This window comes from Capsicum annuum, chromosome 8, assembly GCF_002878395.1.
Source record: "Capsicum annuum cultivar UCD-10X-F1 chromosome 8, UCD10Xv1.1, whole genome shotgun sequence".
NCBI classification, from domain to species: domain Eukaryota; kingdom Viridiplantae; phylum Streptophyta; class Magnoliopsida; order Solanales; family Solanaceae; genus Capsicum; species Capsicum annuum.
This window is the reverse complement of record NC_061118.1, coordinates 169,000,863-169,018,970: the sequence shown is the minus strand read 5'-3', so window position 1 is coordinate 169,018,970 and position 18,108 is coordinate 169,000,863. Positions and strand designations below refer to the sequence as shown.

The following is an 18,108-nucleotide window of genomic DNA, read 5'->3' as shown; positions in this document are numbered from 1 at the left end:
ATTTTAACTTTTAATAGGTATGAATAGGTCTTAATCATTCAGATCTAGAATCAAGTCTTAATAGGTCTGAAGAGGTAATCTGGTGTTGAATAATATTCACTATCAGTTTATTCATAATCATCAGTCACCACCACTAACCACCTCTGCCACCACCACAATTATCAACCACCACCCACCACCACCAACCACCTCCACTATCGACATCGCTACCAACCACTATTGTCAACCGCTACCACACCTAATATCTCTATTATTCTAATTATATTCACCGCTATTAGCACCGTCGACACCACCACCATCATCAACCACTACCGGTCAATCCATACTATCGACCAACTCATCTATCACAACTAGCACCACCACTAACTACCACTAATACATCATAACCTCCACACATTCTCCGGCCGCCACTACCATTATTACTAGTAACACCATCTCTATCATCACTTCAACCACTGTCATCGCTATAATTCATCTCTACTAACAACCATCTCCACCATCACAACTAACAACATCTCCAACTAGCACCAACACATCGTCAATCATCATGCATTCATTTTTAGCCATCACAATCGACACCTCCAACTACTAACACCAAGCAACGTCACATCACAACCACCACCATCACTATCAACCTCCATCATCATAACAGTCAACACAATACCAACCATCACAATTATCACCACTAACATTACTAATTACTAACATCAATCATTGTCACCACAACCATGATTATAAACCATCTCCACTATCACTAACAAACATAAATGTTTTGCTCAATTAAATAATAATTTTGTTGTATTAAATTACATACTTTTCTGATATATAATTAGTTTTTTAGTTGAACTGTATTTTTTATTTTATTATATATACAAATAAATTTTTTTTATATATTCAGATGTTGAAAAACAAACAGTATTAATCACTCAATTTTCAGATCTAGAGAAAATATCTTAATCATTGAGGTGTTGATTCAGATTCAGACGTAACAAATGCAACCTAAGTCACTTATGATAAGTACTGTGCTTAGGCAAAAGCTGATGTTTCAGTTGATTGCTATTCTTTAACCTCCTCATATTTTATTTAGTTTCTATATCTTTCATGACCATGGTTCACGTGATGACTCAAAAGGACAAATAGCTATATAAACATAAACAACATCTAAAATAAAAATTAAAAATCATTTGTGATGGTCCAACAACAAAAACTTCCTGAGGTGATTTAGTTTTAAGCATATCTCTTATCTAAGAAATTTTATGACACGTAGCACTCAATCCTGACGGAATAAAAATTTTCACTAAGATAATTTAAAATAAAAAAAAGTAAATATACAAAAAAAAAGTTAACAAAATTCAACATATACTATACACAAAACGTGGATTAGCCACATACACGTGTTATTCACCGGATTACAAGCTCTTGGAATTGTTCCATACACGTTTTCCAGCGTTTACTCTCTATGCCAGCACAGCTAGAGAGTTTTTCAATAAGTTTATGTATTTAGGTAGAAATAATACTATGTTATTTTTCTCTGACTAAAGATTTCATGAATGAATTACCATTATGTACACATATTATTATATGCCTAGATAATTTTTAAAACGTTTGCTTTTGAATTTCAAGAAAACTTCAAATATATTTTGTCCCTTCATGCCTAGGCTGAGGCAAATAAGACCTCCTAACGCGATTCACGATATGTATGGTTGGAGTAAAATAATTTTTTCTTAATTATTTGTATACACATCGATTGATACATTATATTTCCAAGATATTTTCTTCCATTGGACGTATGTTCTTGATAATAAATTATGACATTATGCACCAATATGGGTTTTGGTGCAGTGGATGGGGCTGCTCCACCCTTAATCAGAGGTCGAAGTTCAACTCTGGGTATGGAAAAAACTTTGTTGGGAGCGCTAACCCCGGATGGGGTCCTATTCGGTGCTAATCCGAATTAGTAGGACTCCAATACGACTATCGGACACCGGATGAAAACCAACAAAAAAATAAATGATTACATTATGCATACGCTTGCTGATAAGCTGCCAATATTTTACTAAGAAATAGTAGTTAGTTGCCTTCTTATCTTTTTCATTTCTTTTCTTTTTTTGTAGGGTAGGGGGTGGTGTCTGTGTGGGGTAGGTGGGTGAGTGTTCGTTTTACATCTATTCTATTTATTTATCTACTTGCAGGGAAGTTTCTGAAGGACTAAACACAGAAAAACAAATGGATCTTAAGCTTGGTTTTTGTATTCTCTCCCTAAATCTCCTAATTCTGCTGGTAATTTTCACTCTACTCTGAATCTTCACACTACAATTAATGTTTTGTTACATGTTGCTACTACTTATACAAACTATGATTTATACGTTAAAGAGTATTTATATATATGTTGCTCACCTCATTTGACAGGTTGCTTATGGAACAGAAGCTAGGAAAATGCTTGAAGGGAACCTACAGGGCAAAAGATTGAACCTCCCAATTCCAGATGATGTACAAAAGACTTGTATATACAATAACCAAGGAGAAAAAGCTCAGCAAGGCAATACGGTTCATTTATCATCGCATAGTATGGTTCTTGAAGAAAAGGTTGATAATTATATAAGGATGTACAATAACCAAGAAGAAAATACTCAGCAAACTATACAAGAAGTGAGCGATAAACAAGGAGCAAACAATTATCAGCAAGCAAAAAAAGAGAATGCACATCTTTTGATTAATGACAAACAAGGAGAAAATAAGCATCAGCAAGCAACAACTGAGAAGACACATATCCATTCATCATCCCATATGGATCATATAGATCCTTCTCTAAGAGTTTTCTTCCTTATGGATGATCTAAAACAAGGGAAAGTAGTGACTGTTTCTTTCCCGAGAAGGGATCTTTCTTCTTCTCAGAGTTTCTTGCTCAGAGAAGAAGCCGATTCCATTCCATTTTCACGAAAGGAACTCCCTAACCTCCTTCAGCGTTTCTCATTCTCTCGAAACTCCCCACAGGGGAAAGCAATGGAAGACACACTGAGAGAATGTGAAGCCCCACCTATAACGGGAGAGACAAAGTACTGTGCCACATCTGTAGAGGCAATGCTTGATTTTGTTCAAGGAATCATGGGAGAAAAAAAACAATTCAAAGCTCTGTCGACTATTCATTTCTCAAACTCAACTCCCCCGCTTCAGAAGTATACTATTTTGGATGCTCCACAAGAAGTAGCAGCTCCCAAGATGGTGGCATGTCATACCATGCCTTATGCTTATCCGATTTTTTACTGTCATCACACAATTAGCAAGAGCAAGGTGTTCAAGGTTTCATTAGGTGGTGAAAATGATGATAGAGTGGAAGCAATTGCGGTTTGTCATTTGGATACCTCTGACTGGAGTCCATCTCATGCCTCTTTTCGATTGCTCGGAGTATTACTAGGAACGTGCCCTATCTGTCACTTTTTTCCATCAGATCATCTAGTGTGGGTTCCAAAAATCGACACTGCACAAGTGATTTGAACGAACAGTCTCTGCTGTTGTAGCATGTATGTGTACTAGTTTCTTGTATCCTTTCTGTTCCAGTGTACCTCTTGTTTAACTTTCTTTCTAGTAGTGAGATCTTAAGAAAACAATAAGAATTTCTGGCAATAACTTCCTCAGTTGATTCATTGTCATAAAATTTAGAGGTCACACAAAAAAAGATTTCAACATTAAAAAGAACTCGTTACTAAATGCAAGAAGAGAACATTGTACTAATAGACATCACAATGTCAAGACACCACAATGAAATGAATTCTATATCAAAGTAAAATTACAGGGTCTTATAAATCTTTTGCTAATGTTAATTGTGAACGACCATCAGACAAGCAGTCAACCGAAGAAGTAATAATCAAGCACTGCAATGTTCCAAATGTAAGTTACATGTGGATTTTTGGATTCAGATCCAGAAGCAATGAGCTATAAAACAGAATTTAACAAATAACCTTTTATTAATAGACAGAACAAAACTATAATAAAGAAAGGATAGCCATAGAAGAACAAGCACTATGGCACATCCTTCAACTATAATGCTTGATTTTGTGCAGGAAATCATGGGAGGAAAATTCCATATCAATTATCTGTCTACAACTCATAATTCAAACACAACTCCCCTGCTAAAAAGTACACTAGTCTGGATGCTCGGCAGGAAGTTGCAGCTGCTGCGACGGTGCCATGTCATATTATACCTTATGCGATTTTCTACTGTAAACCAGGAACATCCCCTATTTGTGTCACTTTTTTCTATCACATAAATTTAGCGAGCGTACCAAAAATTGCCACAGCACAAGATCGTTGAAGGAGCAGTTGCACCATGTTGGCAGTTGCTTTTACTTCACTAGAGACTTATCGGTCTGTTGATATATTTGCATATCTTTTCTATTTTTCCAGTGTACCTCTTGTCTAGATTTCTTTCCAGTAGCAGGGCATTAATAAAATAATAATTTGATTTGTTGTCGTAAAAGTTTACGAGTTTTCACAGGACACGAATTGCAAACTCAAAAGTGTGGATTGGAAATATAAAAATACCTGTTAGAAAATACAAGAAAATATCGTACAAATAGACATCATGATCAAGAAATCAACATGATTATAGCTCTATCCTGTCATCGATTCCAATTCAAGTTCAGTACTTTGAAATTTAGACCTCTACAACAACTTCTGATGATAAGTTAGACATGTAGAATAGTTAATGTCAGAATAAAGCTGTATTATAAAAGAAAAATCATAGAAGGGACAAACTCTATGCATCTATCTTACAATTCAAATTTGAAGCACTACTCTTTCTATTTCTACTAACAGTTGTCTCTCTGCCAATTCACAGAAGAAAAAAAGTTCAAACTTTTTAAGTTTAGAGCACATACCAAACATTAAGTGATGCACAAAATAGGTCTTGCAAGATTTTCAACTCACTAAAAACACATTTTGGATTGACTAAATGATTGCGCAAACTAATTAATGATTCATTTGATGTTAACACTAGCCAATTCAGTATCAACATGAGTAAAAGGATTCACAAGAAAGTGGTGCACAAAAGTCCCATTTTCTAGGGAGACGTATAAAGGGTTCTTCAAAAGAAAAAACAGATTACTATAGGAAATATCATCTGAAATATTGAGGCTTCCAATCAGTTTCAGCTTCTCCTTTTCTATCCATCAATTCAATTCCCTTGGTCTTCAGATCAATTCTAATTTGATCATCTCTTGCGTACTCCTTATTTTTCCTCTCGTGATCTTTCCTCTATTGCACGCAGAAGGTCTTCCTCCGTCAACTCAGCTTTCATCAGTGCTCTCTCTTTCAACTGCTGCAGAACCTCCGCATAAGTTGAACCAGCAGCGAGCAGTCGAAGAATATCCAGCACTTCTTTCACTTCTATCTCGAGCTCAGCTAGGGACAAAACAACAGATAACCATTCTGGTTTATTCAAATAAGCATTTATGAGTTTAAGGGCACCCTGAAGAAGATCTTTTAAAATTTCAGCTGTATGCAAATCATCAGCAAGTTTTGATTCCAACTCATTATGCAATTTGTTGATGCATTTTTGAGCATCATCCATAACAGGTTTAGCCACCCCGTTTAGTACTTTTGATGATGACAAGGCTTCTTCACAATCATGTAAGGTCTGATAGATGTAGAAAACAGATTCTGAGGCAGCTTCTATCCGTGATACTGAGTAATTAATATGAGAGCGATAGTGTGTCCCCAATTACAAGAAGTACCTTAATGCAAGGGGATGGTACAACCGAGTAACCTCGCGTATAGTGAAGTCCCCACCATCTGAGTTAACCAAACCATTATGCATCCAGTAGCTAACATTACTCTCGGGGCAAGCAGCGCAACTCTGGGCAATCTTTATTCTCATGGTGAGGAAAAATCAGTTCAATCCCACAACCATGTATATCAAAGGAATGTGTTAAATAGTGCGCGCTCATTCCACTGCATTTTATATGCCAACCCGGCCTACCACGACCCCATGGACTGTCCCAACTTAGTGTTATATTCCTTCTGCGGGTACGCAAAATCTGTATAGTAGACACAACAACTTCAACTAAAGTTCAAGTATATAAACAAGAACACAATGAAGTATATCAAATACCCTCAACACAAGATCAAAATGACCTTTCCAAGAGGTGTTTTTTATTTTTCAGAAAATAGATGAAACAGAAATGAATAAGACCAAGTCGTCCGAATTCACGGACTTTCCTTAAGGAATAATTCCCCTCACTGTACCCGAGGTTATGGAATCTTCCTCCCAGGATAAAATGGCCTTTAATCCGACTATAGCGGTACCTCAAATAGGTGGATTCTTCGAACGCACAGAACGTTTTGATTGATCACACAAAATATTTGTAAAGAAAAGAAGAGAGTTTTTATTCTGAAAATTTCATATCAAAACCTGTGAAGGAAAGCAGATTTATATAGTCTAACAGATTCCTCTTCGAAAAGGTGGCATTGGTTCACTTAAATGGTGTGATGTTTCTGAAAATGCATGTCTGCAGCATTTTTGCTGAAACAGTATACCATTTCACCAAACAGTGCACCTGTTCGAAAGAGTGCATCACTTCATTGAAGAATTGCATCTGATCAGTCGAACAGTACATCAGTTCAGTCGAAAATAAATAGTACATCAGTTCAGTGGAAACAGTGCATCAGCTCTGTCGAAACATTGCATCTGTTACTATTATTATACTGCATGCATATAAATGAAGTATTGATCAGATTTCGTCATATAAAATTTGTTCAAAAAGATATATCTCATCGATCATTTGACAAATCCAAATCTGAAGCCGAGCGAGCGATGACGACAGCGGCGCTTGCGTCACTTATCTTGTGGAGTAAGTATTCATCATTATAAACACTCCAAAGTTCCCTTCTCCCACCAATATGGAAGAATTAGTGAACTTTTCAAATTAGTGTCTCCTCTTCTACACAATTTTTTCTCCATTTTTTATTCACACTTCTATGAACCCAACACTTGGTTCACCACGCTTTGCAGCCTTCCACAAAGGCAAAATCAGCAAGATTTTTCTTTCTCGAATAAACATAAACTCGTTCAATTCCATAATTATCATATTCTAATTTTCGTCCTGCTGATGATCCACGACCATACTCCGGAAAACTATCAACAGAAAAATAAACATCTCCATCAATCATATACGCACAACCATTATTCATAATGATCTTACTGATCATATCGATAATCTGCTGCATATGTTGTGTAACACGCGGCAGATGAGTCGGACGAAGGCACTGTAGATCATCCATGTCTCTTAAAAACTCCTCGCAGTATCGAGCGCACATATCATTAAAATTGCGCACATAAACAACATCGTACCCCAAGTATTTTAAATACCTATAGAGAATGTGGAACGCTACATATATAGGAACGTTCATGGCCAATATGACTTAAAGTGTAAGGCGTAACGCCACACACGTACATCTTAACCTTACCTCGTTCCTTTGATTGAAAAAGTTCCTTCTGCTTCATCTTTGTATTGTACAGCCGAAGTTCTACCTGTTTCGCCATTGTAAAATTGTTGCTTGATGGATTTGGCACTATGTTTGTATGTGTGTGAATATATAGTGGGTGGGGGAAAACCCTATGCTATTTGGAGTTTAGGGTTTTAGAATTTTTGCATTATTAATTTTGAAATTTCATAGCAAATATCCCACAAGAATCATTAATTGCGAGATAAAAAGTATAACAATTTCCTTCTATTATTGGTAGGTTATTAATATTTTCCATATTGTAATTGGTAAGGTTTTGGAGTGAATTTCACTAAATGCCCTTGAGATTTAGTGTGTGCAAAATAATACCCTTTTGCCTTTTGAAATTTGAATGAGATAATAAATTCTCTTAATCCTAAATCAACGATTAGAATTGAGTTGGATTATTTTTTAAATTTTTGAAAAAACGACCTTCAATAGTGTAAATTGCGACATATTTACCAGTAATTACAAAATATCAAACAATGGTATTTTATAATTAAAATTCATACACATATCTTTTTCTTTTGGTTTTTAAAAAGTCGATATTGTGCTTCATAGTATATTTCTTTTATTTTAGAGCTAAAATTTTAAAAATATCGTGATCTCTATGGGAAATAGAGCAAATTTGCACTAATTTTAAGTTTGCGTCCAAATATGTGGATTTAGGGATGATAATAGTGCGGTGCGAGTTTTTTCTAAACACGCAAATTTTAAAACTGTCCCGCCCCGCATCACCCCACATCACTTTTACATCCGCATAAATCTGCCCCACACTCATAATCGCGTATATCCGCACCGCACCGCCCCACATTTTCTCCTTTTTCTTTTTTGAAAAATTTGTTACTCCACTGAAAACCATAACATTTTCAATACTAGAAAATAGTAACAACAAATTTCTACTATATTACTTTTCTCTAAGGAACCAATTTCTATTATATCACTTTTCACTAAGAAATTATCAAAAAGTATCACATGTACAAGTAATGATCAAATATCAAATTTTCATTAAGATGAATAAAGAAATTTTAAAAGTTATAAAATTATTTATTTATAGTGTTATACATGTTATTTAAGTACCATAAAATTTTAAGTGAAGAATACACATAATTTTAGGTAGATTTATGAGAATAATACTAATTTTTTAGTTTAAACCCGCAACTCACCTGCACCGCACCATTTAAAAAAAACTTACTTAAACCCGCCCAACACCTGCACCATATCCCCACAGTCTAAAATTCACACCACCCATATAGCCTAAAACCCATACCGCCCCCACCCGCATCACCCGATTGTCATCCCTACGTGGATTACTTCAAGTCTACCTCTTAACTATGGAAAGTAGAACAAATTTGCCCTATACCCTTATCATACGTGGATTGACTCATATTTAATTTTTATCCTTTAAAATGAACACTAATAGTTATTAGGGATAAAATTCTTGACCGACAAAAATGAGATTATATTAACGTGCTAGCTATAACATGTTAAAAACACTCGTAATGTATAAAAAATGTTTGTACAATTGGGTAGATTTTTTCATTTTAAACCCTAAATTGTACATTTAAATGAATTATAAGCTACATTTTAGAAAGATACTACTCTTGTGTGATGTAATTTTATTGGTTTATATCCTGACACATTTTACAAATAAGTTTTTTTATGAACGAGGTTTAAAATGCAGGAACTTAAACCAAACTATGCCATCAAACTAAAAAAAACACCAAACTATGCCATCAAACTAAAAAAAACATCAAACTATGCCATATATTTTTAAAAAATACCAAATTATGCTTAACTCACAAAAATTATGAGTTATGTACAAATATTTTAACGGAAGACAGATCACGGTGTTAAATTTTTTTTGAAAAATACATAACTTACAATTTTTCTGAGTTATTCATTCTTATTTTAACATAACTCACAAAAATTGTGAGTTATGCATTTTATTTTAACATAACTCACAGTTTTTGTGAGTTATGTATTCTTATTTTTTAACATAACTTACGATTTTTGTGAGTTATGCATTTTATGCATTTTATTTTAACATAACTCACAATTTTTGTGAGTATGCATTCTTATTTTTTAATATAACTCACAATTTTTGTGAGTTATGCATTTTATTATAACATAACTCACAAAAATTGTGAGTTATGCCTTTTATTTTTTCACTATGAAATAAACTTCCTAATATGCTTTGTCTTGGCTTGGAGCACGCTCTTGTTAAGACATTAAATCTCATATGATTATCTTTGTAAACAAAAGATCTTATCATGTCATGATAGAATGGCCTATTGCTAAATGTTTCAACTTATTTCTTGATTGTTTCAAGGAAACATGTAGTTCAGGAACAAATTGTTATTCTACGATTTGGATGGTATGCCTAAATGATCTGTTAATGGAAATTTTGGTTGCACTTCTTTATACGATTTGTTTACTTTTCACCTGCTAGATAAACTGTCTTGAAGTTCTTTCCAAGTCAGTAATATATTTGGGTTATCAGTCTCAGGATCTATTAGGCACGTCTTCGTCAGTACCAGTTGTGAGTTATGTTATAATAAAATGCATAACTCACAAAAATCATGAGTTATGTTAAAAAATAAGAATGCATAACTCACAAAAATCGTGAGTTATGTTAAAAGAAAATGCATAACTCACAATTTTTGTGAATTATGTTATATTAAAATGCATAACTCACAAAAATCGTGAGTTATGTTAAAAAATAAGAATACATAACTCACAAAAACTGTGAGTTATGTTAAAATAAAATACATAACTCACAATTTTTGTGAGTTATGTTAAAATAAGAATGAATAACTCACAAAAATTGTGAGTTATGCACTTTTCAAAAAAATTTAATATCGTGAGCTGCCTTCCGTTAAAATATTTGTGCATAACTCATAATTTTTGTGAGTTAAGCATAGTTTGGTATATTTTTAAATATATGACATAGTTTGGTGTTTTTTTTTAGTTTGATGGCATAGTTTGGTTCCAAGTTTAAAATACAGCTAGTATATTAGGGAGGGTGATCTAAATCTAAAAGTCAGTATGGTGTTCCTGTTATAAACTAATAAAGAATAAAGAAGAAGAGTAGAGAAAATAGAGAGAGTGATTCTTATTTCTTCTCTTGAGGGATATTTACAATGAAGGAAGCCCTTATATTTTTAGGGAAAATTTGCCCCTAGTTTCACACTAAAAGACAAATACATCAAATCCTGATAGATATCAACTAGATCTTATTAGATCTCGATAGACATTCACTATAATGTAAATATATTTATAACACTTCCCCTTGAGTGTCTAGATAGATAATGTGCCTCGTTAAAACCTTACTAGAAAAAACCCAGAAGAAAAAAAAATCTAGTAAAGAAAAAAGAGTATACATTTCTAACAATACGCATATCGGTTGCCTAATTAAAAACCTTACAAGGAAAATCCAATGGGACAAAACCTCGTAAGGAAAAAAGAGTACAATGCGTACTAACCCCCCTAAGGAGAACATCCTTGAACCTTTGCATCCCGATCTTATGCATCATCTTCTTAAAAGTTGTAATTGGAGAAGACTTGGTGAATAAATCAGCCACATTTTTACTTGAACGAATTTGTTGCACGTTGATATCGCCATTCTTTTGTAGCTCATGTATGTAGAAAAGCTTTGATGAAGTATACTTCGTTCTATCTCCTTTTATGAATCCTCCATTAAGATGTGCTATGCATGATGCATTATCTCCGTATAAAATTGTGGGTAGATTGTCATATTTCACGCTACATTTTTCTCGAATGAGATGTATCATGGACCTCAACCATACACATTCTCGGCTTGCTTCATGAATAGCTATTATCTCAGCATGATTCGATAAAGTGGCTACAATAGACTGCTTTGTATATCTCCAAGATATTGCAGTACCACCACATATGAACTCATAGTCTATTTGAGACCGAGTGTTATGTAGGTCAGATAAGTACCCAAAATCAGCATGATCAATAAGATCGGGACTGCAAACTTGCTTCCAAATTAACTAAAAAAAAAAGGCTATATCAGACCTTGTAGTATTTGCAAAATACATTAGTGCATCAATTGCACTAAGATATGGTACTTCATAATCAAGGAGTTCCTCATTCTTTTCTTGAGGTCGAAATGGATCCTTATTTAATTTTTGCATGTTTCTCATTTAAGAAAATACTTGATTGCTTTTGAAAACTTTCCAAGAATTTCAATGATACTCAAATCATCAAATTATATCTTATGAAAATAATAAAAAGTTTTTCAGAAACTTTATATGCTTCAGGCATTTTGAATCCATTAGGGATTTTCATATGGGTGTTTGTCAAGTAACACTATCTAACATGTCAAGTGTGACATCTTCAAGTGTCTGAACTGCAAATCAAATAAGTTTTACGCTTACCAAAATGCATCCTTTCAGGCCACTTGATAAATATTTCTACGTCAGCATGCTTAAATTAACGTAGAATTCAGATCCTCATAATCTTTTACAATATTGCGCCAATATTGTATCAAAGATATCGTCGACGATTTCTTATTTTGTATCGGTTCACAATATGACATAATATTTTGAGATCTCATCACTTCATTATTTTCAGGTACCTAAACCTCGCATAAGGTTTCATGAAGTGTTATGCCGTAGGCTCTTCAAGAGCACATTGCCCTCTTATCATGATTATTTGCTCCTTATCCTTTTTAAGGATTATTTCATTTGGAACCGATTGGTTTATCATGCTTCACGCATGCATAGATTTTATTCTTTAAGGACACAAAATAGGAGCACTTGCAGCTAAATATGAGATGTTTTCGGCATTTGACTCGAATTATCTTTTGAATGAAGATCTGATGATAATTCCTAATATATTTCATAGCTGCTTATAATCTCCTCCTTATGTTAGGAAAACTAACATAAATTCTCCATTTTCTTTGAGGAATTCATCTTTGTGCATCATAGTATATTTATTAATCATATACCGCACATCAAAACTATTAGAGAAAATAGTTGGTTCCTGGAACCAATTGAGAGGGAAGAAATAATCATAATATATTGATCTAATGCATACAAGTGCTATTGTATGCAATATATCATATTTCATATCAATATATGAAACTTTGTTCTCATTAGTAATGGTTCAACTATTTATGGAAGACATTCAATGCTAAACCATCATCATCAAGATGAATTATTTTGATTACACAATCTGAAAATTATGCTCAATTTATATTGAACAAGTAACTTTATGAATGTCGAACGTAGGTTGATCATGAATGAACATGTGATCATCTTATTGATGCATCTTTTCAACATATCACATGATAGGTGAACGAGCTTTTATTCACCTTTTATTCTTTTCAAATTTTGAGGGATCCAATCTCAAAATTAGTTGGTCCAACCAACTTATCATGAGAACAAGCAACATTAAAGTTCATGAAGAATTTTCTAATTCTTCAATATATGTTCAATACTCAGTATGCACATCTTCGGGATATCACAATCGTTCATGTCAACTTATGAACTTTTAATCTAGTAAACTCCAAGTTTACCATGATATGTGTTTTTGCTTTAGTAAATTTCAGATTTACTACTTCGGAAGTAGATTTCAAAATTATTCAACCTCTTTCGGAGGTGAGTTGTGATACAATCATAATCAAGTGCACGTTTGCATTAATAATCTTCACATTCCCCCGGAATGGAATATAATCGTGCCTTAAGCCTATCAAATTATGATAGCTTATAACCTCTTTCAAGATTTTGTTACTTCAGAAACAAATCGAGGCATACATATGATGTAGAGAATTTTTCTCTAGTATATCTTATAATCATATAAGCGTGTGAAAATATCATCATTTGTTATGATCATTATCATATTGTCTCTCCACACGTATATTCGTGCATTCAATCACTTGTCTTCTTTCAGACATATTATGCACTGCTACCACATACACCTCAAGAATGAAGTAAGTTGTTATATTTCAGACTTATCATATATTGCTACCGCATTCACTTCATGGAATGGAGCATATTCAATGGGTCGAATTTCATGACTTTTTATTAAATACCCATTATTTTGTCTTAGCCATCATAATATCATCAATATGGTATATTAAGATTCAAACTCAACATCTTATTCATATAAAAACGTCTTAGGCATGGATCGATGGGACTTGAACCCAACATATTATCATACTTTTTGATAATATTATTCTTGAGGAATAAATTTAAAATATAAATGGTTCCAAATCAATTATTTTTCCTCAAATTCAATAATAATTATATTAAAAGTAGCAAAAGAAAGATAACATAAAGAATTACTTACCTTGAAATCCTTCAGATTTATAATCTCACCTTGTTTGGCAGAGTCTCGTGCTAATAATGTGTTATAAAATAAGAAAGAATAAAGAAGAAGAGTAGAGAAAATAGAGAGAGTAATTCTTATTTCTTCTCTTGAGGAATATTTACAATGAAGGAAGTCCTTTTATTTATAGGGGAAATTTGCCCCTAGTTTCACACTAAAAGACAAATACATCAAATTCTGATAAATATCAACTAGATCTTATTAGATCTTGATAGACATTCACTATAATGTAAATACATTTATAACAATTCCTAAATTTTGTTTATTAATTATTCGATATTTTGCAATTAACCTGATGTTACTGTTTATTAATTTATTCTATATTTTGCAATTAACGTGGTGTCATTAATTAAGTTGGATTGATTTTTTAAATTTAAAGATAGTAAGGCTTAAAGCGAATAGGAAGTCAACTAGTATATTTTAATCAAATGTTGATGTCTGGAACTATATATTAGGTACCCATTGTTCCATATTCAACTTGTTAATTTTAAATCTGATTATTTGCTTAATTCAACCCACGCACCCCACAAAATAGATTTAGTTCTAGAAAAAAAAGTTACCTATTTTTGGAGACTTGCAGTGGTGATGAATGGAAAGAATCACATTGGTTACGAAGGGTTATGGGTTTCCTTAATATGATTTGGACAGTTCTTTTGCTTTTGCTTGAGCTAATTTTTCTAGGGTTAAGTCCTCCCAAGGTCCAACATATATCGAAGTCACTGTCCCTAATACATTGTCCACGCCCTGAAACTGGACAGATTCAGACTAACCCGGGTAATAGAATGAAAAAAATCCCACATCGATGATGGAAGGAGTTTTGTTCTCTTGAATCAACTTTTGAGAAGGATGAAAATAAACGAAATAATTGATACTGATATTCGAACTCCTAAACATATAGTTATTAAAATTGGGATCTTATGACACCAAATACTCCTGGGAACTTTTTAATTTCTTTCTTCTCACTTTTGCATTAATTTAGTCATGCAAAAATCTCTATGATGATGGTGAAAGGAAAAACAATAATTTTCCAGAATAATTTTGTTAACTCTCAAATCCTAACAAAAAAATTACTTACTTAAGATTACAAATATCAACTAGACAACATACAAGAGGACATTGCTCCGGTAATAAGCAATTTCCCTCCTTCAATTTTAAGATTATGAGTTCGAGTGATAAAAGGAACTAAAATACGGTGGGAGCTCTTAGGAAATAGTTAGAAAAAGAACCAGACAACAACTGATTAATTAACAAGAAGTTTAATACTGTAATTAACTAAGCAAGACACAAACCATATTCATAAAAAGAAACGAAAAGGAGACATATAATTAATTAAGCACATAGTATATATATATATAGTTCATTTCATGGATCTACAGTTTTTCTCCTCTCAGCTTCTTCAGCAGTAGGCCTGGGTCTTTTTGGATAAATATCAACATCATTATGATAAATAATAATATTAGCCTTCATATCAAAATCTCTAAGAAATTTGTGACTCCTTTTATTCCTTTCTGTTGGAAAATTTTGGTATTGATCATTAAGAAGTCCCCTAAGTGCTTTAGGCATAGGATCTCCATTCATTTTGCTGTTCCAATATTCTTCTGGACCATCACTAGTTACATACCCCAACTGAAAAAAATTAAATAAAATTTAATAAAGGAAGATATAAAATTAAGTGAAATTAAATCTGCAAATTATTAGAGAATAAGAGGAAGTAGAAGGAACAATTACCAATGTAAGAGATAGGAGGAGGAGGAAGATAGAGAGAGATCTCATATTGCTGAAGCACTCTTTGGGTTTGTAAATTTTGTAGACTTCCTAATGCCTGACTTCGTATTTATAGACCCAAAAAAATGTTTTTACTTAAATTTAAGAACAGAAAAAAAGAAAAAAGAAAAGGGAAATTAAAAGAGCATGATGGATAGTTTTTTCTCATCCCATAGGCAGTTAGTTACCTTCTCTCTTAAAAAATAAAATAAAAGAAAGGGATGAGAATACATTAATTTTCGTTAACCTTTTATATATGTATTAATGTACACATTAAATATTTGATTGTAATTAAATTTAAATATTGTTAGATATTAACTTGAGATCGCTATAATATTTCATAAACTTTAAATTATTGATGAATTTCTAACCACTACGTAATCGATCTTTTGTAAACTCTTAGGAGAATAACAAAAAAGTATTACACTGTAACTTCTCTATTTAAATAACACATCTTAGTAAACTTAAATTATCAAATTTATATTTGAAAAAAAAAAAAAATGCAAAATGATCGATTTCAAGGTCTAAAAAATTTAATATTGCCGTGTTTTAAAAAAAATAAAATATTGCCAAAGTGTAATAGCTGCAAAATATAAGATTATAACAATAAAACACGATAATTTAGAAAGTGTCAAAGTGTAATCACAACAAATATGACACTAAAAAATTAAAAAAAAAAAATGTTGCCTATTTAGGACAATGCTCCAAAAAAAAAAGAAACTGGATATGTTTGTTAAAAAAGGAAATTACTATATACTCCCTCCGTTTCGTTTTAATTGACATTTTCTCTAAAAATATTTGTTTCAAAAATATTTGATGAAATTAAAAGTATTTTATTATATTCTTTCAATACCTCCCTCAATATTAAATGACTAAATAAATTATATTTACTTAAATTTATATTTTTAAAGTATAATTAATAAAATTAATTTAGTAAAATAAATTCCTCATAAATATTTTCTTACGGGGAATGTCAAGCCAAAAATAAAACTATAAAAAAAATAAAAACTCTCAAAGCATAATCAGCCGGCCCACGAAAATAAAAATTGCTGAAGTGTTATCACCCCAAGACACAAATATAAAAACTGCCGAAGTATAATCATCACAAAAAAAAAAAATTAAAAAAAATACCAAAGTATAATCACAAAAAAAATGAGATAAAAAACGATCAAAGTGTAGTTCTCACAAAAAAACAAAAATGTTAACTGGCAAAGTATAAACACTACAAAAAACAAAATTTAAATTTGCCAGAGCATAATCACCACAAAAAATATAAATTGCCAAATTATAATCACCAAAAAAAAACAACCTGAAAAACTATAATGACCACAAAAACTAAAACAGTCAAAGTATAATCACTACAAAAAAATCAAAATTAAAAACTGCCAAAATATAATTACAATTTTTTTTTTTATAAAAGTTAAATTTAACTATCAAATTTAAAAGTTTTAAGAAGCAAATTATTATATATTAACTTGAGATTGCTATAAAATTTTATGAACTTTAAATCATTGATCAATCTCTGTCCACCACGTAATTGACCTTTTATAAAATCTTAGAAGGATTAAAAAAAAAGGTATTACACCGTCACTTCTCTATTTTAGATGATTAACACATTTTAGCAACTTAAATTATCATAAATATTTGAAAAAAAATAATCCTGCAAAATAATTGATTTCGAGGTCTAAAAATTTTAACATGGTCATGTTTTAAAAAAAACTAAAACTATCAAAGTGTATTTGCTGCAAAATGTTAAATTATAGAATAAAAAATCGCCAATAAAAAGTGCCAAAGTGTAAGCACAATAAAAATGAAACTAAAAAAAACAAACATAAAATGTTGCCTATTTAGGACAATGCTCCCAAAAAATAAAAAAGAAACTGAATATGTTTATTGAAAAAATAAATTCCTACATAAATTATTTCGAGGTCTAAAAATTAACATAATCAAGCCAAAAATAAAATCATAAAAAAAAACTCTCAAAGCATAATCATCCCTCGAAAATAAAAACTGCTAAAGTGTTATCACCCCAAGAAACGAAAGTAAAAACTGTCAAAGTGTAATCATCACAAAAAATAAAAATAAAAGCTATCAAAGTATAATCACGAAAAAAAATAAAATTAACAACTGCCACAGTGTAATCACCACGAAAAACAAAAATATTAACTGGCAAAGTATAATCATTACAGAAAAATAAAATTTTAAACTGCCAAAGTATAATCACCACCACAACAAAAATTTTCAAATTATAATCACCACAAAAAATAAAAACTGCCAAAGTATAATCATCACAAAAATTAGAACGGCCAAAGTATAATCACTACCTAAAAAATAAAATTTAACACTTCCAAAATATAATTGCTTCCATAAATAAAATTATAAAAAATTAAATTTAACTATTAAATTTAAAAGTTTTAAATAGTGATCACCGCAAAAAGCAAAAGTAATCATCACAAAAAAAGGAACTAAATATATATATATATA

At 31.9% G+C, this 18,108-nt stretch overlaps 1 protein-coding gene, 1 non-coding gene and 1 pseudogene across 2 annotated transcripts; 1 reads left to right on the top strand and 2 right to left on the bottom strand.

The window, feature by feature from the left end:
- Positions 1 to 1,533: 1,533 nt before the first annotated feature.
- LOC107840398 (BURP domain protein USPL1) lies at positions 1,534 to 3,624 on the top strand. Its single transcript, XM_016684252.2, has 2 exons — positions 1,534 to 2,280; positions 2,410 to 3,624. The coding sequence occupies exons 1-2, from the start codon at positions 2,227 to 2,229 to the stop codon at positions 3,493 to 3,495; spliced, it is 1,140 nt and encodes a 379-aa protein (XP_016539738.1). The 5' UTR covers positions 1,534 to 2,226; the 3' UTR covers positions 3,496 to 3,624.
- A 1,393-nt stretch (positions 3,625 to 5,017) lies between these two features.
- LOC107879535 lies at positions 5,018 to 7,540 on the bottom strand (annotated as a pseudogene).
- A 7,640-nt stretch (positions 7,541 to 15,180) lies between these two features.
- Positions 15,181 to 15,698, bottom strand: LOC107879995. The gene is made up of 2 exons (XR_007043793.1): positions 15,589 to 15,698; positions 15,181 to 15,486 (listed from the first exon to the last, which is right to left on the bottom strand). It is a non-coding gene; the product is annotated as an uncharacterized LOC107879995 (transcript).
- Positions 15,699 to 18,108: the final 2,410 nt, after the last annotated feature.